We start from the raw sequence: 19,056 nt of genomic DNA, 5'->3' as shown, positions 1-19,056 counted from the left end.
TCTTTTTCTCCTGCATTTCAATTTAAATATTTTCAGCTAAATCAAGCTTTATTTTATTATTGAATGAAAATAATTCAAATTTGTAGTTTTTTTTTCAAATTATAATGAATTATATATTTCGAAAATATAATTCAGAGCATTCGTAATAATGGACGAACCTGGGCAGCTGCCAGATTGTCAAACATTCAAACAACTGCAACCGCCAAAACATCTCAACGAGCCAAGTGGCGTTGATGTGTATTTCTTTTAACTCCCGTGAAATTTGTCACCTTGGATTTCAACGTTTGGCTTTGTAACATACCATATAACAATGGGTTCGTTAAATAGCAAAGTTTCGCCATCTGCTGAAAGTACATCAGCGCAGGATCACGAACCATATCTTGATCCACGTTCACCAACACTCTACATCAACAGAAGCCCTACCAGCCAGGAGGTATAATATCCCTTTCGTTGCTCCTACATTGTATTGTTTGATTTTTAATACAATTTGAAATGCATCATTTATTAAGCAGACTGATGTTTCACGTACATCGATTACTAAAGCGAAAGATCTTACATCTGTGCTTACGGAACCATGTGCATATGCCCTCCAGACGCCGAGCAACCTGTTACCAAAGCGGTTCCAATCCATCATTGACCCACGATCGCCGAGCACATTTAACAGAACTCCGCTAGTTTTAGCACCGGAAGATGCTGGTGATTGCTCTTTGACTAACGTGGTATCTTCACTAAGCTATGAAGAGTGTAACAGCGCAATGGTAGAAGACAATAAGGATGCATCGTTCAAAGATTGCATCCCTCAAATGCCCGATTTATGCAATCTTCAAATCGAGTACGACGAAACGGCACCGATTATTGAAACAATGACGGACGTAAGAGAAATAACCATATTCGAGGATGCTGAGGTTATACCCTTCACAGGTAACGATCCCCGTTCGCCGTCCATTGCGATTGCCCGTACCCCAATGGTGCTGGCTAAGCAGGACAATGATGAACAAGCAAAGAATCAGGCCCATGGACTGCAGGTAGCGGATCTACAAGCACTCGAAGGTGACTTAAAGGCGGAGGTTGAAAAACAACAACACACCCCACAGCAGGGTATGCAGGACAACCATAACCGGGGAGAGCAAACGCCGAAAAAGGATAAATTAACACCGAGGACGGGCAACCGTACGCCCTTAGGATGTGTGACCAACATTGGTACGGTATCGAACAACATACGCAAGATGGCTCTCATTGGACAGACAAAGCAGATCATGGTTGCCGACGATCAAAAATTGCTACCCCGCAGTGGAAACATGGGCAGTGCGGAATTGAACGCATCGTCCAAACAAAACAATCGCTCTCGAATCCCCAAATTAAGGATGTCGTAAGCAAAGAAACAATTCCTTTTCATTTACTATTTTATGTGTGCTTATTGTAAGGAACTCGAGTTGCGGTTTTGATGAATAGAACTAAATGAATAAACGAATGAATAATAAAACAATCAACGAACTACCTAAATGAAATTACAGAGAACTTATGTATAATTTTCACCGGGATTCGATGAAACGTCATCGAATCGCGCATATATTCCACGTAAAAACATTACAGTAGGCACCGGCAACAAAACAGTCAACATCGCTAACTTCTTTCGGTCTCGCTGTTGGTGACTCTGCGTTCTACTGCGTATAATGGCATATCGTAATCGTAGCAAAATCGTCCCAAAAGAGCCAAACGCCTGGAATGTGCCCATACAACCAAAGCCCGACCATGTCGGTGGAAAGACCCGCAAATCATCTACAGGCAGTACTTCCAAGTTAGCGCCACCCTCCGGAACACCGGAACAAAACGTTAGCGGGTCGAAAATCCCTTTACCTACCGCGTCGTCGAGTATGTTGAAAAAATCGCAGGACAAGTTTAACCAGGTGCAACGTCAGCACGCAGAAACGGCAAAAAAGTATGCCGTTGAGTACGTGTCGAGCGACGATGACGAGGAGCAGGACGAAACCAACGGGGAAGATGGTGATGTGGCCACCCGAAATATACTTGGTGATGTACTGAAAAATTATCACGGTATCGACGCGGATGTGGGCAAAACGCAAGAATATTTGCAAAATCTGCTCGAATCCCGCAATGCCGTGTGCCTGATCTGCATCGAGACGGTGAAACGAGCGGACAGGGTAGGTTGGCTGGCAACGCTGGGAAATTGTGTAACGTACTCCAGCATGCGGTGCTTCGATGTGGTTCTATTTTCAGATCTGGTCCTGCAGCGCGTGCTACACGTTCTTTCACCTCATGTGCATTCAGCGATGGGCTAATGATAGCATGTCCATGAAGCGCATTACCCACGAGCAGCAGGAGGGCTACTACAACAACCGCGGCGAATACATTCCGAAGCCAGCACTTAACGTGCAGTGGGACTGCCCGAAGTGTCGTCGGGAGTATTTGCCGGAGGAAATACCACGCCACTATGAGTGCTTCTGCGGTAAGGAGCGAGACCCAAGTGCGCACCCCTGGATGATACCGCACTCGTGCGGAGAACCGTGCGAAAAGAAGCTCGCTCCAGCCTGTGGTCACACGTGTCGGCTACTATGCCATCCAGGACCGTGTCCACCGTGCCCGCAGACGATTAATGTTTCATGTCGTTGCGGGTGTTCGCCGGTGAAAACAATTCGATGCGCACAAAAATCGTGGATATGTACCAAAAAGGTGAGTTGACGTGAAGGGCTTCAAGTAAGAATGAATACTTATTGTTTAAGAAAAATCTTCGCGCTCTGCTGTCAGAGAACTACCGAGGCGCATTACACAACTTTTCGCCAGTAGTCTTCGAATCGGTGATCCGTCCATTTTTACTATTTTCCACTCCTGAATTAGCCTAAACACTTCAATGCTTAGTTTGATAGACTTCCATAGATGGAATCATCTATTACCAAAACTTCAAACGATCATCATAAATGATGTTGATGTTATTCTTTGGTACGCCCCGTGGTGTAAATGTTAGCAGTGCCGGTCTTGGAAGGTAGGAACAGGTAACAAATCCCAATCGGACCACACACCCGTACACAGGAGTTGAGATCTCGCTACGGGTAGTTTAAGTCAAGAAAACCCAGAAATTTATATAGAGTATTTTAGGTCAAGGAAAGCTTCAGGCTATACTGTCACAAAAGAAGAAATTCTTCTTTATAGTAAACAACATTAGGGCAACCACTGTCGCCTTTGACTTTACAGTCTGGATCACCAAACTGTAGCAAATTCAGCGCTACTTCTTCAAATACTCGTAGACTGCTTTGTTGTATTTTTCACATTCACGCCCGTAGGACCATCGATATGCAGTAGCGGATGTAACAGTGGGCAGAGTAGGCGGCATCGGTAGGGTGGCCCCGAAATACAATCGGTTGTGGGGCCCCCGAAAAACGACACAACATTTGATACGCAAAGGGTCGAGCAAAAGCTACCTACTCCTCCCAGCCCGCGGTAATTATGCCTGCAACTCAAATAGTAGGGCTCCCTTTAAAACCAAGAAGAAACGCTTTCCAAGGAATTATATGGATAGCCGGGGCCCCGATATTTTTTTTTATCCTTTAGTTTCTTCAACATTTGACTTTCTATGGATCAATGTAAAATAAACCTCTTTCATTTAAGTTTATCGACAGTGTAACCATCTTCAGTTTTGGGGCCCCAATTACCATTCGACTTAGGGCCTCTGAGAAGCTTGATCCGTCATTGTCCATATGAGCTCCTAGGGATAGCATCTGTACAGGAGCGACCTTCCGTGACAAAAATACTGTGTTCATTTCAGATTTGGGTTCAAATCTTCTTTGTATTTTCGTCTAAGTTCCATGCGCCGCGTCTAATCGCGCCTAAGTTTAACTGTTTCGGCCATAATGTTTTGTTTCTTGTTTGTCTCCGTAACTTCGATCACTTCTCCGATCTATTCAACTACAACATATTTATCCCTTCACCTGAGGCAGCTCGGTTGTGTATGTGATAAACGTCGTCGGTTCCACAAGACAGGACCGGTTATCAAATCCCATCCGGGTATGTTCTCCACGTAGCAAAGATTGGCTATATTAATTCTCTTCGCTAGTTCATTTAATTTTTACTCTTTCCTGGTCATTGCGTTGTTAGCAATAAAAATATATCACTAACTTAAAAAATATTCTTGCAGTGTAAACGGACGTTGAGCTGCGGAATACATGAATGTGGCACCCAATGTCACGATCCCGGCAGCTGTCCACCGTGTCAGAACCGTAGCGACCAACCGTGTCTTTGTGGGGCACTTACCAAAGAAGTCAACTGTCACGAATCACGCTGGCAGTGTGGTACAGTATGTAATAGACCATTATCATGTGGCCTACATCATTGCGAACGTGTTTGTCATGCTGATCCTTGTGGTGACTGCCCACTGGGATTGCCACGGTCATGCCCGTGCGGTAAATCGGAAACTAGAGCCGCATCCTGCGCCGAACGTATCGGAACATGTGGTGATACGTGCGAGAAGCTACTTGTCTGTGAACAACACCGCTGTCCGGAACGATGCCATCAAGGACCGTGTGGAAACTGCTTGGAGCTCGTCCCAAAAGTTTGCCGTTGCGGTTCAACAAAGAAGCCGATCGCATGTCACCGGGAGGCTATTTGCGAGGGCCGATGCAAGCGGATGCGTAACTGTGGAAAGCACCAGTGCAATCGGAAATGCTGCGATGGACAGTGTCAGCTATGTGATAGAGTGTGCGGTAAGACATTACCCTGCGGAAAGCATAAATGCAGTTCACTTTGTCATCAAGGTCCGTGTTATCCGTGTAATCAAAAATCGAGCGTAAAATGTCGGTAAGTATTCTAGTTTTTGGGATTGTTTCTAGATTCTTTTTAACACATATCGGATTAATTCACCTCTTCAGTTGTGGCGGTACTACAGTCGAAGTGGCGTGTGGCCGTGAAAGAAAAGCGAATGCTCCTAAATGCAACCTACCTTGCCGGGTGGCTTCTAAGTGTCATCATCCTAATACCCACTCCTGCCACACTGGAGAATGCCCAGCTTGCACGCAGCCTTGCGGTGAGCGGAATGATACAACCAACTGTGAACATCCTTGCCGGGCAAAATGCCACGATGCCGTTAGGGTGGTGACACGGGACAAAAATTTTAAACCTGTTGGTCCATGGGATGTGCCGAAAGAGATTGTTGAAGTGAAAACTTTGCCACATCCAGCCTGTACCGAGAAGATCCCGGTCATGTGCCTTGGTGGTCATGAAACGGTGGATTGGCCGTGCTCCAACTCCAAACCTTCGTCTTGTGGTAGGCCATGCGATCGATTGCTCAAATGCGGCGTACATCGTTGTCCACTGCCTTGTCACAAAGTAACGCATCGTGCCAGTACAACGCAGGATTCACGCTGTGAGGCCTGCTCCGCCGGATGTACGCTTACCCGTCCGGCAGGATGCACTCATTCATGCACGCTTCCCTGTCATAAACCTCCATGCAATCCGTGCCTGGTGTCGATCAAAGCGCATTGCTATTGTGGTATCACGCAGGTGTTTTACAAATGTCATGAGTTTTATCCGTCCGGCATGGAGGACAAAGGATCGCAAGAGTTGGCCGAGCTGGATCGTCGTCGTGAATCTTTTCTGAGCTGTGGCCAAAAATGTATCAAAAATGTTAGTATTTGTTTTTGCAAAACATCTATTTTATCAATATTAGCTGCTTTTATCTTATTTGGAATGTATTTTCTTGTTACGACCAATAGTTTCCTTGCGGGCATCGCTGCTTTTCTATCTGTCATCCGGGAAGATGTCCCAATCCGGAGCTGTGTTCCAAGAAGGTTAAGATAAGCTGCAAATGTACCCATCGTAAGGCAGAAGTAAGTTGTAAGATGGCGCGTAGCAATCCGACGCTCGACTGTGACCAGCAGTGTGAAGCCATCAGAGCTCAGAAGCAGGAGGAGCAGGACCGCAAGGAACGAGAGGCAAGGGCCCAGCAGGAGCTCGAGAATCAGCGCGAATTGGACGAGTACGAACGTAAATTTAACAAACGAAAATATCGTGAACGAAAGCGTCATCAGGTGCAGCAGGAGGAAACAGGAAGACATTGGGCTGTATACGTGCTGCCGGTTGTTGCTGTGTTGATAGGTGTAGCTGCATATATTTTGTTTACGGAATAAATTGTACATTTTGTTTTGCCTTTTCTGTTTAAACTAGCATCTTTTACTTGGGTGTATTGTGGCACCGAGTCCATAAGATGACACACAAGCGCCCAAGGAAAATTCATTTTGCGGCATGGTTAATTTTGATGACGATTTTTTTATAAACAAATAATAATTATTAATAAACTTATGTATTTACATTGTTACTATATTTTTTGTGTTGGACAAGCACAATTAGATAACAAGTTATACATTTTTAAATAAATAAAAAAAAAATTACACGTGCTTGCGTACACAATAAATTAGACTAACAATATCATACAAAGTCTTTAAAGAAGGATTAGATCGGCAGGCTCGGGTGGGAAGTCATAATGGGTCGTCCAATGTACGAGTGAGGCAATGAACGTGATTACAGTCATTACATACAAGAACTCTGGTCGATTCCTGTGGATATAAAACAACAATAATTAAATATTCCAGTTTCTTCCAGTATTATAGTTTCAGCAAGTGAAGCAACTTACTCGTGCGGTGTGCCACAAATCGTATACCAATATGCTCCATCGTTCGGTGGTTTTGAGACGCAATGAAAATCATAATAACTCGTATTTAACGTTTCTAAACAGAGTTCTGTGCTTGAGGAAGTATTATTGTAACAATTGCCCATCGGTTGATGCCTCCCAGGCGACACGGAGTGTAGGGGATTGAGAGCTATCGCCAGTCCCAGGTAAAGTAGAAAGTGTCCCACAATGTATCCGTTCAGTATGTGATCCATAAACGTTTGGCTACACGTTGTGAGTGATTAATTAAAATTTAGAAAAAAAACCAAAAAATTAAGTCCTTACCTGGGCGAGGAACTTCGATTGCTTTTTCGATCAAACTTCCAGAAGATGGTCAATACGGAAATGAACACACCGGCGACGACGATGCTGTGCGGAATGCCGAGTATGGTGTGTAGCGAATAATTGATTCCCAGGAACAAAGCGGATCCGACAGATAGTGAAAGACTGGCGGCCCCCACTGATACCACCAGTTCCGTCCGAATCGGTCCAGATGCCCAACGGTTATGCGTTGAATGGTCCATCCATGTGCGTAGATTGTGAAAAAAGTAGGAAAATGTAAACGTAGTAATGGCAAAGAACAGTAACAGTGTCCAGGGGACGGAGTAGATCCTTTCGTTTAGCATCGGTTCTGTTTCGTGCAGTGTCCAGTGTAGAAACTTGATGCTTATCATGTCGAAGGGCATATCAAACAGCGCTACCAGCATCCCGACGGCGATGTGCTCAGACCAGCGACACTTAAGCCGCAGCTTTGAAACCGCCCAAAAAGCTTGATAGTAGAAAAATGGATCTGTGAATGAAAGAAGAAGAGCATTTACGCATCTACGCTTTCTTGCAAACAGTCAATCCATATGGTTATTGATACTGACATACGAAAAATATAAAGATGGGTATCCTTTGGCCAAACAGATCAATCGCGGTTGGGCTGAACCAGATTGTTTCACCGTACGGCGAAAAGTACAAACTACCTTCGATCAACATTCCACTGAGAACACTGCCTAGCCACAGAAACGGCCATCGTCCACGCCGGTATAATGCGTGTCCTAAGCACAAAAGTGCGCCAACGATGCAAAACACTTGACTGATGATATAAGACGGTTGCAGCATCAAGAGCTCCACAGGATTGCGCACATTAATCAACCATTGAGGAAAATCCTAAAACATCAACCGTTAAAACAATGGACTGGGAAAAGTAGGGTTGTTTTGCAAATAAATACCTGCCGGAATTGCTCGCGAGTGCGTACCGTCCATAGGGAATCCATTTGTAAGTCGTGCAGCCACGAAAGCAGCTTGATTAGGTGATATCGTTACCGTTTGCTTACTTTTCCTGTTACGATACGCACACTTTTACCCTCTGGTGGAATGTATTCCTCCGCACCATAGCACGGGGTTATCTACTCTCAACGCGCTCCTTGACTGCATTAGTGATATTCTCACCCTGAAGCCTACCGGTTTGCTCGATGCCATTGACGATTTCAACAAGCCTTCCCTAAGCCTGGCCAACAGCTGATTGTTCTTGTCTGAGTGCATGTGTAATCAATGCTACCTTTGTTGATGGATTCAAGTTCAATGGATTGGTACAACTAAATCGGATAAATTATACACCTGGTTTTTAATATTCTTTTCGCTTATAAAGATAACAAAATTTTTGATAATAAAGCGCTACCAAGCAGGCACGCAATGCACCATTACCCGCCCTTATCGTCTTAATCGTCTATGTACCGTAGCTACAACTGACTACGGATACGGAAATTACAATTAAAAAAGTCAAACCAATTTATGCAGACGACCTTCTTCTGTTACTTTTACAATAGAAAAAAAAACAAGTTCTCACACACTCCGAAGTATAACACATAGAAAGCAGTTAAGCCTAGCCCTAGCGTCATTTTGAAGCGCCTCGAAAAGACAGATAAGTGTACCAGGGTTGTAATGTTATAAAATTTAGTGTATCGTGCATACTAAGGTTGTATAAAAAACTAATCCCCAAACTCGAAAAAGGCAACCTTCCTTGGCCTGTATTTAACCGTAGCAGGATAACCAGCAATGCTTTCCGGGGATGAGATTTGGTTCCGGTTCTGTCGTATAAAATCAACGCATTTGCCATTATTACCAGTAATACCTGGAAAAGGACAGGACGGTTAGCCAGGTTAGGTCTGCGATACAGATAAGTCCTGTGAAAAAGTCGATCAAATAAAGAGATCTTTTTCTATTTGAAATCAACGCACGAATTGATCAACAACAGCCACTGTACCACTGGGCAACCGAATAAAACCCGATGAAAATCGGTTGAAAACCACTTGTAAACTATACATTGCAAATTGTTTAGCTATGAAAGATAATTGATACAGAAAATATACTGTAAGAAGTAAATTTCTGGATAACCCCCGGTAAAGAATTGTTACAATGCCAATGGTATCTTTAGGAGGAATATTAGTTTTTTTTAAATCTTATGGACATGGATAACATGAACACATGGCTAAAAACGGATTTCGTGTACTGATCCGTCATAGCTCTTTTGATGGGGATTATAATATTGTTATAATCAAATAATGGCTTGAGTAAGTGTTACTCGTACTCGGCATCTTCACCTTTCAGCGTTAAATATTGTTTTCGCCCGTTCAAAAGTGGTCGAGCGACACAATTGATGCACAAAACAGTGGACGCTCGAATGAGGGATTTTCAATAGGAAATATAAAACAAAAATCCATTGGATAACCATAAAACAGCATTTATCAAGATAGCAGAAGCTCTTGCTCTTGCGAACGAACATATTCAAACATGCATAAACTTTGCGCAATGTGGGAGCAGCGTTAGCCCACAATCGAATAAAAATATCAAGGAGGACGGCGAAACTACACTCCAGATCTGGGACTATTTTTCCAAGATTTCAATCACAATTGCGTCGATTCACTATCGATGCACTAGACATGAAGAAAGTCATATCATAAATATAATATTCTATACCATTATACCTGTGTTTGATCTGTTTGATTTATTTTACACAGGCAAGTACTAAGCCCCTTGTGTACAGGTGGTTAATAACTTCAAACAATTTCTTGAAAAGTTTGATGGAATTGATAAGATACTTTTCGAGTATTTATGATCTCCCCATTCAGGTACTTTAGCCTTATCATTATAACAGTTTTTTGCTGGTTCCTTTAGTAGCTGCACTTTGACGAACAGGCAAATCATAATGAATCGTCCAATATACAAGTGAGGCAACGAGCGTGATTACAATCATTACATACAAGAACTCTGGTCGATTCCTGTGGATATAAAACAACAATAATTAAATATTCCAGTTTCTTCCAGTATTATAGTTTCAGCAAGTGAAGCAACTTACTCGTGCGATGTGCCACAAATCGTATACCAATATGCTCCATCGTTCGGTGGTTTTGAGACGCAATGAAAATCATAATAACTCGTATTTAACGTTTCTAAACAGAGTTCTGTGCTTGAGGAAGTATTATTGTAACAATTGCCCATCGGTTGATGTCTCCCAGGCGACACGGAGTGTAGGGGATTGAGAGCTATCGCCAGTCCCAGGTAAAGTAGAAAGTGTCCCACAATGTATCCGTTCAGTATGTGATCCATAAACGTTTGGCTACACGTTGTGAGTGATTAATTAAAATTTAGAAGAAAACAAAAAATTAAGTCCTTACCTGGGCGAGGAACTTCGATTGCTTTTTCGATCAAACTTCCAGAAGATGGTCAATACGGAAATGAACACACCGGCGACGACGATGCTGTGCGGAATGCCGAGTATGGTGTGTAGCGAATAATTGATTCCCAGGAACAAAGCCGATCCGACAGATAGTGAAAGACTGGCGGCCCCCACCGATACCGCCAGTTCCGTCCGAATCGGTCCAGATGCCCAACGGTTATGCGTTGAATGGTCCATCCATGTGCGTAGATTGTGAAAAAAGTAAGAAAATGTAAACGTAGTAATGGCAAAGAACAGTAACAGTGTCCAGGGGACGGAGTAGATCCTTTCGTTTAGCATCGGTTCTGTTTCGTGCAGTGTCCAGTGTAGAAACTTGATGCTTATCATGTCGAAGGGCATATCAAACAGCACTACCAGCATCCCGACGGCGATGTGCTCAGACCAGCGACACTTAAGCCGCAGCTTTGAAACCGCCCAAAAGGCTTGATAGTAGAAAAATGGATCTGTAAATGAAAGAAGGAGAGCATTTACGCATCTACGCTTTCTTGCAAACAGTCAATCCATATGGTTATTGATACTGACATACGAAAAATATAAAGATGGGTATCCTTTGGCCAAACAGATCAATCGCGGTTGGGCTGAACCAGATTGTTTCACCGTACGGCGAAAAGTACAAACTACCTTCGATCAACATTCCACTGAGAACACTGCCTAGCCACAGAAACGGCCATCGTCCACGCCGGTATAATGCGTGGCCTAAGCACAAAAGTGCGCCAACGATGCAAAACACTTGACTGATGATATAAGACGGTTGCAGCATCAAGAGCTCCACAGGTTTGCGCACATTAATCAACCATTGAGGAAAATCCTAAAACATCAACCGTTAAATCAATGGACTGGGAAAAGTAGGGTTGTTTTGCAAATAAATACCTGCCGGAATTGTTCGCGAGTGCGTACCGTCCATAGGGAATCCATTTGTAAGTCGTGCAGCCACGAAAGCAGCTTGATTAATTGGCGACGTTAACAGCGTCAGCGTATCATTTATCGCTTGCCAGTGACAAGCATTTAAACATTCCGAGCAAATCCGATTATCATTGAAATTTGGAACGAGCACACGTATACAAACGCAAATTGCCATAAACACGCAGTTCAAAAAAAAAATGTTAACCGTAATGCTGCCAAACTTTCAAAGATTATTCACAGATGAGCATTTAAATTTCGGTTCAACAAGGGAATCACGTTTGATTTAAGTTGTTGTTTGTTCAGCATTTGCTTTATTGATCGTAGCTTTTAAAGTCATGTCAGATCTCGTTCAACTGTTCGCTATTTTATTAAAATAATTAATAAGTTCGAAAATTGTTTTAAAAAAAAACTTCTCATTATCTCAAGAGAAGATGCGCCTCTAATCGCGATTATTTTTATAAGCTTTCGTAGAATCCCGGGGGTGGGGACATTCTCTCTAGTCAGGTGCATTGATTGTAAGCGTATTACGGTGATGTTCGTTAAGAAATAAAATAAAATTAACCGAAAAAAAAGACTCAAGGCAATACGTGCGCAAATAGGTTGTTATGATGCTTTTTGATGCTGCAGAAGCGTTAATCCTTCTTTGTTTTTTTGTAGTACCAAGCGGCCAACAGTACGGAGGTGCTCAGCACGGTAGATATACCGAAGTTGGCCAGCAACATTTTGTCACCCGAGTCCAACATGATCGTATAGATGCGGGCTGTTTTTGAAAACAAAAAAAAAACAATCAATGACGAACATCTTAAAGTACTAGAACGTGCGTAAAAATCTTACTCGAGTTAGTAAACGCCGAAATGCCCCACGTGATCAAGCTAACCGATTGTGAATCCTTCGAACGCAGTATAGCGATCAGCTGCATTACCTTGCTTGTGGCTCCTACTGGGGTGGTAAAAGGCTGTTTGAGAAATAAATAAAGCGTTCCTTGAGCAACTGAAACGTCGAGTGCAGATAGAAGCCTGAATGATCTTACCACAAGCATCATCAGCAGGGAGGAAGGTATGATTGTGGTGGCAAAACCAATAAATAATGCCACATAGATCGCTGCCCACTGGTATGCGCGCTTGCCAAGCAGCGACTCATAACGCAGTACGTAGTACACGAGCACGTACTCTTGGACAAGCAGGATTGGATATTCCAGGTAGGACAGGAACGCGTACCCGTTGGTGTAATTGTACAGCATCGTGACGGTGTAGCTGCTCAGTTCCATTAGCAGTCCGTTCACGCTCAGCCCTTTGGCGGACTGCAGCTGCCGGACGGTTTGTATCTGCGGCACCTTCGACACAAGGCATGATGCGATGGTAACGATCGAAAGCACATCCGCTATTACGTACAGGATTCCACTCTCGTCCAGCAAACCCATTTCAACGCGTTTTACTAAAGACTAAAGGAAAGGATGGTTCTGCTTGACGCTACTCTTTGGTTGTTCACTTCGTGCTGAAGTTCTTCGGCAATTGATGCCCCTTCACATTACCTGCGTAGAGAGTGAGGTCAAAAAAGCTGCTATTATTACGGTAGAACTAAAAATAGAGAAGAAAATTCAAGTAGTGATTGTTGTGACAAAACACAACGCGGTAAAAACGCGGGTTGGAGCGTTGTATGGCGTGGAGTGGGTAATTGGGCGATGCATTTTAACCTCACCCAAATCGCATGCACACTTTAATAACGATTACTAACCATCACGAGGATACTGCCGTGCGCTGTTGTATGTTGGCGGTCGCCGCCAAATCCGATGTGTATTTGGAATGATTTTGAATCTTTGGTTTCACTCAGATGCCGGACTATACACCACATTTGTGCGTACACGTTTGGCTTGCAAGCGTAATTATCGGGCACACGGCATTATTAGCGATAACACGAATGATGCGGGAAGTCGGCGGCGAAGAAAAATAGGGGTGTAAAACCCATTGGAGGAACATCTCACCACCGACAGCTGTTCACGGTCGGTTTGGTGCAGTGCTGTTACCAATACTGATGCATATGGTGAACATTATATTTGTTTACGTACGGATGGACTGCGGCTATTATTTTGACAATTGGCCCTGTCGGTGCGTATATGCACCAATGTAAGCATGCGCAAGCATTAGAATAATTCAAATCATGATTTGAAACAAACGGACGGAACAAACGTGCGTATGAGTTGTTTTATTCCATTTCATTGAGACGAACAGTTTCATTGAAGAAATAGACTTTTCTGATTGTCTAGTGATCGTCACGGCGTCCTTAATTGCGGTGCTCCTATGTTATGATCAAGCACTTTAGTTTGAATAGGTTCCTCAATGACCATTGGCGTATGATGGAGCAAGCCATCAGCAGCACAGCCGATCGAACTATTGGCCGCGTTACACGTAACCAGAGGAAGGAATGGTTTGATGATGAGTGCAGGCGAGCACGCTCCAGCGCGAGACCAGCCGAAACGTGGAAAACTACAGACGACTGAGAGTCAGCTGGCAGTGATGGTCTGGTGGCCGAGCTGTTCAAGCTGTGCCCGGAGAGGCTTGGCGCGATTATGCATCGGCTGATTGTAAGAATTTGGGACCAGGAAGAACTACCGGACGAGTGGAAGCTGGGTGTCATACACCCAGTGTATAAAAAGGGCGACAGTCTGGACTGTGCTAACTTCCGAGCCATTCTGAATGCTGCGCCATTGGTAATGCTGCAAGCAGTTCTGAATGCTGCTTAAAAGATTCTGTCCCGAATACTCTTCTGTGGATTTGCGCCTTGTGCCATAGATTTCGTCGGAAGCTACCAATCTAGATTTGTTGGAGGCAAATCGACCGCCGACCAAAACTTTACTCTACGGCAGATCCTCCAGAAGTGCCGAGAGCATCAGATCCCTACGCACCACCAAAGTCCATTGACTTTAAGGCGACCTACAATACTATAGATCGGACCGAACTATGGAACACCATGCAGTAGCACGATTTTCACGCATTGAGGATGAATACGACGAAGACAAAGTACCTGCTTGCCGGAGAACATGAGAACTGATAGAGCCCGACTCGGGAGCAGAGTATCAGTTGACGGCGACGATCTGGAGGTGGTAGAGGAGTTCTGCTACCTTGGTACGACCGTAACTTCGGACAACAACATGAGCAGCGAAATCCGAAGGCGCATTGTTCAGGGAAATCGTGCCTACTACGGGCTCTACAAACTCCTGCGATCCAGAAGGCTCCAGCAACACACAAAATGCACGATATATCGCACACTGATACGTGCGGTAGTCCTCTACGGGTACGAGTCCTGGACTCTGCTAACGGAGGACGCCAATGCACTCGCTATTTTCGAACGGCGGGTGCTAAGGACTATGTTTGGCGGTGTGTGCGAGCAGGGCGTGTGAAGAAGGAGAATGTACCACGAGGTAGTTGAGCTGTTTGGCAGTGCAGATATCCTGACGGTGGTCAAAGCCGGAAGGATACGATGGCTGGGGCACGTGATGAGGATGCCGGACTCATGCCATTCCAGGAAGGTGCTCGTCAGCGATCCGTTCGGCACGAGGCGGAGCTCGTTGGCTGGATCAGGTGGAGTCAAACCTGTCGGAGATCGGATGCAGCCGTGGATGGAGGACTGCAGCAATGGACCGAGTTTCCTGGAAACGGATTGGCGATCAGGCCATGTCTACGCGACGTGCTCGACCGTGAGCAGGCCAGAAAAGAAGAAGAAGAAGTTTGAATAGGTGGAAGAACATTGTCGTAACATTTCCGCAGAACAAGGTATTACAAACTCCTGGCGAGGGATGGGATGGCGGCTGGTATATTTGTGTGTACGAATTTTTAGCAGCATTTGTTTGCTATTTCAATCTTTTCCTAATAACTCACTCCCGATCAAATCCTCTATTATTATATTGCCTTCCATAGACACGATCGTCTCGGGTATTTTTCCCGTTTTTTTTGTTGTTGACTACACTACAAACTAACGTTACATAAAAATAAAGCATTATCCACGAATTGTTGTTGTTTACTATCATGAGTGTTATCAGTTAGTGTTAGTGTGTCAAACCTGTCGGAGATCGGATGCAGCCGTGGATGGAGGACTGCAGCAATGGACCGAGTGTCCTGGAAACGGATTGGCGATCAGGCCATGTCTACGCGACGTGCTCGACCGTGAGCAGGCCAGAAAAGAAGAAGAAGAAGTTTGAATAGGTGGAAGAACATTGTCGTAACATTTCCGCAGAACAAGGTATTGTCTGAGTATTGTGAAGTTAAGCGCTGAAGTAGAGTAAGACAAATCTTAAAGCCTTCTGTTAAAATTTTACGACTAAAGTCATTGTTGTCCATCATTAAGGCCATTCTCTTCATTGCTGGGATAATGATTAAGACAGTCTATTTCGGATATACTTTAGCTGCTCGTTAAGCAGTTTGAAAATAATAAGAAAATGTCCCCTTCATTTACATTTTTCACTAAGGGCTTCTTGTGTTGTGTTATTGAATTTCTTTATCGTTCTGAGTTTTGCTTGGAATACGTGTTTCGGTTTTTAGCTACGATAACTAAAGCACATTCACACCTTCGTAATAGATACCTCTTCCTCTACTAATAGAACAGAAAACAAAACATGGAAAGTAGCAAATTACCGTTATTACTACAAATACGAACAAACATAATAGAAAGAAAGACCGAACGTTCAGATTAACTAAAATTGTACATTAAACATCGTTTCATTAAATAGAAACACACTGTAATAGAAACGACGGTAAAGGGAAAGAAAACTTTGAATTACGATAACCAAATAATAGATAATGGAACAAACAGTGGAATAACATTTAGAAAAAAAAGTTCTATATCGTCCTGGCAGTCCTGTCGGTTGAGAGAGAACACGTAAATGGAGCCAAGAAGTTTACATTTTCACTTCAGGTTGTTACTTGCTAAATCCCTTCCTATTTCTTTTTTGTATCATTCTCTCTCTCTTTTTTTACTTTTTTATTCTCCTTGTCGATTGGTGTACGGGACGTGTTATTTCTTTTTTATCGGTTATACTATATCGTTATCTGACCACGTGTCCTTACGCACTAGAATTAATGTTTCTGTTTATTCCGCAGTTCCTTAATTGGGATGGCGGCTGGTATATTTGTGTGTACGAATTTTTAGCAGCATTTGTTTGCTATTTCAATCTTTTCCTAATAACTCACTCCCGATCAAATCCTCTATTATTATATTGCCTTCCATAGACACGATCGTCTCGGGTATTTTTCCCGTTTTTTTGTTGTTGACTACACTACAAACTAACGTTACATAAAAATAAAGCATTATCCACGAATTGTTGTTGTTTACTATCATGAGTGTTATCTGTTTCCCATTCTTTTGCAACCCTTTGTATATCTCTTTGTATGTTGCGATCCACCGCTGACTGTTCCGGTTGTTCAGTGTGGAAAATTTATACAGTTCCAAATGTTTCCGCTATAAAGACACGCGTTAAGATCATGTGTTCGCGATAAATAGTTTCAAAACTGTAGAATATATTCAGCAACTAACGGATGGAAAGCATAAGAGACATATTGTAACTTCGTTCGACGGAGAATGACTTACTTATTCCTTCATATAAAGCAATTATGTTCACCGTAGAGACAACCATATAGGGGAAGACAATAATAACGACAAACATTTGCCGTTCTACATTGAAACAAAACATTAACAGTTGACAAAAAACACGAGGGTTAAGGAAACAAATAGAATATAAACGTAAAACAGATCGTATAAACAGGAATACTCATAAACCAACGACCTTGTTTTGCAAAGTTTAACAAGACCCACAATCCAACAAAACAAACACCAACCCGGTTGAATGGTGCATATGTTTAATAGAGATTAAAACAATTATCAAGATTAATAAATTCACCGCGTCGTTTGAAACTTGGTTGTTCCTAAAGTGAATAGTACGGATGGTAAATGAACATATTGCTTTAATGACTTGCAAGTAGAACGATGTTACAATATTATACCTTTCTTATCGATCCGGCACTGAAACACATCACTGTATTTTGGAAGAAAACATATCCATTTTGTGCTCAGAAATTGATGTGTACAATTAGAGCACACGTTCTTCGGTATCGTTGCAGTGCCATGATTCCTGCATATATCCACAATTTTTATACTATTTATTTGCTCCGGATTCTGACTTTCATCTTATTTCCTCATTATCAAATTATTGATTAACCTCTCGAAAGTTATTGAAAGCCATTATTGGCGAACTGGAAATGGCAAAACAGAAGGCTTGAAATGAAGGACGATTTCTGTGCTGTGTGTGTTCTTAAATATGTTATCCTACGGCATGGTATCGAGGGTTGCTTTACGGGATGTGGTGTGTGTGAGTGAGTACAGTTTTGCAAAGGGGACAGTGTGCAACTGTCTTAAACATGAGCTAAGCAGTTAGCGGCAGAAACAGCAGCTGAGTGGTAGCGGTGTAGAGTAGAAGTCATCTTAAAATTATGAGCATTTCAAACAGGCACCTTCCACGTCGAAATCGAGTACCATGAGTTTGGTTTCCTCTGTACCATTGCGTGACCCAACGGCACAGATAAGTTTTGTATCGTTCGCACTGTAGGAAGATGAGTGAAGAAATTTTAAATTAAACACAATATTTCATCGAATAATATTAAATCATTTGCGTTTTTAGGGCGAAAGCAAAATCTTACCGAATACGCCAAACAACTCCACCGGAACCGCCCGATTCTAGTGCCACTAGATTGCGGATAAATTCACCAGTCTTTACATCCCACAGCTTTACGGTACCATCGTCGGAACTGGTAATGACGAATCGGGAATTGAACTGCAGACACGTGACAGCCGATTGATGCTTGTTGGGTCCTGTATAAATAAAAAAACATAATTACCTATTTGCATACTAGACTTATGCACTGTTAGATACACGACGATGGTCTTAATACAAGTAGCACGGCAGGATCACATGTTGGAATTTTCTAAGCCTATTTGTACATCCTTAGCCGTCTGATGATAAAAATACATCAACGGAAATGTGCACATTCACTTATGGTAAACAGTAATCCATTTTAAGAAAACTAACAGCAAAACACAAATGATGGCGTGCATTACATTAAGGAAACGGGCAAGCGAATATGAATGAATATATGAATATGTATGAAGATTGATTTGGAAATGCCCAATACGTTAGCGAATCACCCAAATTTGATACAGAATCGCGTGCTATTGATATTGTTCGCGATCGATCCCTACGTTGTGTTTTTTAGTTTTCTTTCGGAACGGTGAAAAATTAATCTGGAGCGCGGTTTCTCGCTTAACCGTTCGGCGTACGTATTTTATTACAAGTGCAGTGATTTTTCGCAATGGTTCTTAGCCCTAACGGTCCTTACACTAACACAACTAACCTCTGCGTTCGTAACGCTACCCCGGTGAAAACAATCATGCATTAATCGGAATAATAAATTTCAACTGTCAAATGAGTGTAACGCATACGAAACGTAAACAGATATGAAAGGTCAAATGAGCGTGCTGTTTACTTATGGGAGGATTGAAGGGTTGAGATATAAAATAAGTTCTTGGACGAAATTTTAAACAATTTTTTTTCCAAAATAGAAATTAAAAATTATTATTAACAATAATAAATCGCAATTAGTTTAGTTTTGGTCAAATTGGAGCTGAAAATTTTAAAAACTAACAGAGTAACGAACAAAAACACAACAACAACAATCTAATGAATCCGACATTCTATATCGATCGTCGC

At 42.8% G+C, this 19,056-nt stretch overlaps 6 protein-coding genes across 14 annotated transcripts in view; 2 read left to right on the top strand and 4 right to left on the bottom strand.

Moving 5' to 3' along the window:
* Positions 1-166: 166 nt before the first annotated feature.
* LOC125769219 (uncharacterized) lies at positions 167-1,497 on the top strand. 2 transcript variants are annotated; one of them, XM_049437793.1, is made up of 2 exons: positions 167-433; positions 510-1,497. In XM_049437793.1, exons 1-2 carry the CDS (start codon positions 311-313, stop codon positions 1,371-1,373), a joined length of 987 nt encoding a protein of 328 aa, XP_049293750.1. In that variant the 5' UTR covers positions 167-310; the 3' UTR covers positions 1,374-1,497. The 2 variants fall into 2 exon arrangements, with proteins under 2 accessions (XP_049293750.1, XP_049293751.1); XM_049437794.1 differs by having other exon boundaries at positions 168-433; positions 513-1,497.
* Positions 1,498-1,561: 64 nt separating this feature from the next.
* LOC125769208 (NF-X1-type zinc finger protein NFXL1) lies at positions 1,562-6,170 on the top strand. The gene is made up of 5 exons (XM_049437777.1): positions 1,562-2,162; positions 2,239-2,691; positions 4,151-4,809; positions 4,881-5,634; positions 5,724-6,170. Exons 1-5 carry the CDS (start codon positions 1,674-1,676, stop codon positions 6,135-6,137), a joined length of 2,769 nt encoding a protein of 922 aa, XP_049293734.1. The 5' UTR covers positions 1,562-1,673; the 3' UTR covers positions 6,138-6,170.
* On the bottom strand, positions 6,088-8,529 carry LOC125769218 (uncharacterized). The gene is made up of 5 exons (XM_049437792.1): positions 7,894-8,529; positions 7,546-7,831; positions 6,962-7,466; positions 6,641-6,901; positions 6,088-6,563 (listed from the first exon to the last, which is right to left on the bottom strand). The coding sequence occupies exons 1-5, from the start codon at positions 7,936-7,938 to the stop codon at positions 6,449-6,451; spliced, it is 1,212 nt and encodes a 403-aa protein (XP_049293749.1). The 5' UTR covers positions 7,939-8,529; the 3' UTR covers positions 6,088-6,448.
* A 1,020-nt stretch (positions 8,530-9,549) lies between these two features.
* LOC125769217 (uncharacterized) lies at positions 9,550-11,430 on the bottom strand. Its single transcript, XM_049437791.1, has 5 exons — positions 11,271-11,430; positions 10,923-11,208; positions 10,339-10,843; positions 10,020-10,280; positions 9,550-9,942 (listed from the first exon to the last, which is right to left on the bottom strand). Exons 1-5 carry the CDS (start codon positions 11,313-11,315, stop codon positions 9,810-9,812), a joined length of 1,230 nt encoding a protein of 409 aa, XP_049293748.1. The 5' UTR covers positions 11,316-11,430; the 3' UTR covers positions 9,550-9,809.
* Positions 11,431-11,591: 161 nt separating this feature from the next.
* LOC125769229 (solute carrier family 66 member 3) lies at positions 11,592-13,355 on the bottom strand. 3 transcript variants are annotated; one of them, XM_049437814.1, is made up of 4 exons: positions 13,002-13,355; positions 12,334-12,834; positions 12,138-12,258; positions 11,592-12,063 (listed from the first exon to the last, which is right to left on the bottom strand). In XM_049437814.1, exons 2-4 carry the CDS (start codon positions 12,721-12,723, stop codon positions 11,936-11,938), a joined length of 639 nt encoding a protein of 212 aa, XP_049293771.1. In that variant the 5' UTR covers positions 12,724-12,834; positions 13,002-13,355; the 3' UTR covers positions 11,592-11,935. The 3 variants fall into 3 exon arrangements, with proteins under 3 accessions (XP_049293771.1, XP_049293769.1, XP_049293770.1); XM_049437812.1 differs by having other exon boundaries at positions 12,334-12,880; positions 13,038-13,355; XM_049437813.1 differs by having other exon boundaries at positions 13,038-13,355.
* A 2,392-nt stretch (positions 13,356-15,747) lies between these two features.
* Positions 15,748-19,056, bottom strand: part of LOC125769174 (F-box/WD repeat-containing protein 7) — a 28,703-nt gene continuing 25,394 nt past the window's right edge. For all 6 annotated transcript variants that reach the window (XM_049437721.1, XM_049437726.1, XM_049437722.1 and 3 more), the window contains 2 exons: positions 17,990-18,161; positions 15,748-17,892 (listed from right to left, as the gene is read on the bottom strand). In XM_049437721.1, the coding sequence (XP_049293678.1) occupies positions 17,781-17,892; positions 17,990-18,161 (284 nt within the window). In that variant the 3' untranslated portion in view covers positions 15,748-17,780. The remainder of the gene's footprint in view (positions 17,893-17,989; positions 18,162-19,056) is intronic.

Source organism: Anopheles funestus, chromosome 3RL (assembly GCF_943734845.2).
Source record: "Anopheles funestus chromosome 3RL, idAnoFuneDA-416_04, whole genome shotgun sequence".
Classification (NCBI taxonomy): domain Eukaryota; kingdom Metazoa; phylum Arthropoda; class Insecta; order Diptera; family Culicidae; genus Anopheles; species Anopheles funestus.
The sequence above is the reverse complement of the archived record's forward strand: the minus strand, read 5'-3'. Positions and strand labels throughout refer to the sequence as shown.

Coding starts and splice junctions, on each gene's coding strand:
- LOC125769219 (XM_049437793.1), top strand. CDS start 311: ATGGGTTCGTTAAATAGCAAAGTTTCGCCATCTGCTGAAAGTACATCA. Junction 434..509: donor GAAGCCCTACCAGCCAGGAG/GTATAATATCCC, acceptor TCATTTATTAAG/CAGACTGATGTTTCACGTAC.
- LOC125769208 (XM_049437777.1), top strand. CDS start 1,674: ATGGCATATCGTAATCGTAGCAAAATCGTCCCAAAAGAGCCAAACGCC. Junction 2,692..4,150: donor CGTGGATATGTACCAAAAAG/GTGAGTTGACGT, acceptor ATATTCTTGCAG/TGTAAACGGACGTTGAGCTG. Junction 4,810..4,880: donor AAATCGAGCGTAAAATGTCG/GTAAGTATTCTA, acceptor TCACCTCTTCAG/TTGTGGCGGTACTACAGTCG.
- LOC125769218 (XM_049437792.1), bottom strand. CDS start 7,938: ATGGATTCCCTATGGACGGTACGCACTCGCGAGCAATTCCGGCAG. Junction 7,467..7,545: donor CATCTTTATATTTTTCGTAT/GTCAGTATCAAT, acceptor TTTCATTCACAG/ATCCATTTTTCTACTATCAA. Junction 6,564..6,640: donor ATTTGTGGCACACCGCACGA/GTAAGTTGCTTC, acceptor TTATATCCACAG/GAATCGACCAGAGTTCTTGT.
- LOC125769217 (XM_049437791.1), bottom strand. CDS start 11,315: ATGGATTCCCTATGGACGGTACGCACTCGCGAACAATTCCGGCAG. Junction 10,844..10,922: donor CATCTTTATATTTTTCGTAT/GTCAGTATCAAT, acceptor TTTCATTTACAG/ATCCATTTTTCTACTATCAA. Junction 9,943..10,019: donor ATTTGTGGCACATCGCACGA/GTAAGTTGCTTC, acceptor TTATATCCACAG/GAATCGACCAGAGTTCTTGT.
- LOC125769229 (XM_049437814.1), bottom strand. CDS start 12,723: ATGGGTTTGCTGGACGAGAGTGGAATCCTGTACGTAATAGCGGATGTG. Junction 12,259..12,333: donor CCCTGCTGATGATGCTTGTG/GTAAGATCATTC, acceptor TTTCTCAAACAG/CCTTTTACCACCCCAGTAGG. Junction 12,064..12,137: donor TTCGGCGTTTACTAACTCGA/GTAAGATTTTTA, acceptor TTTCAAAAACAG/CCCGCATCTATACGATCATG.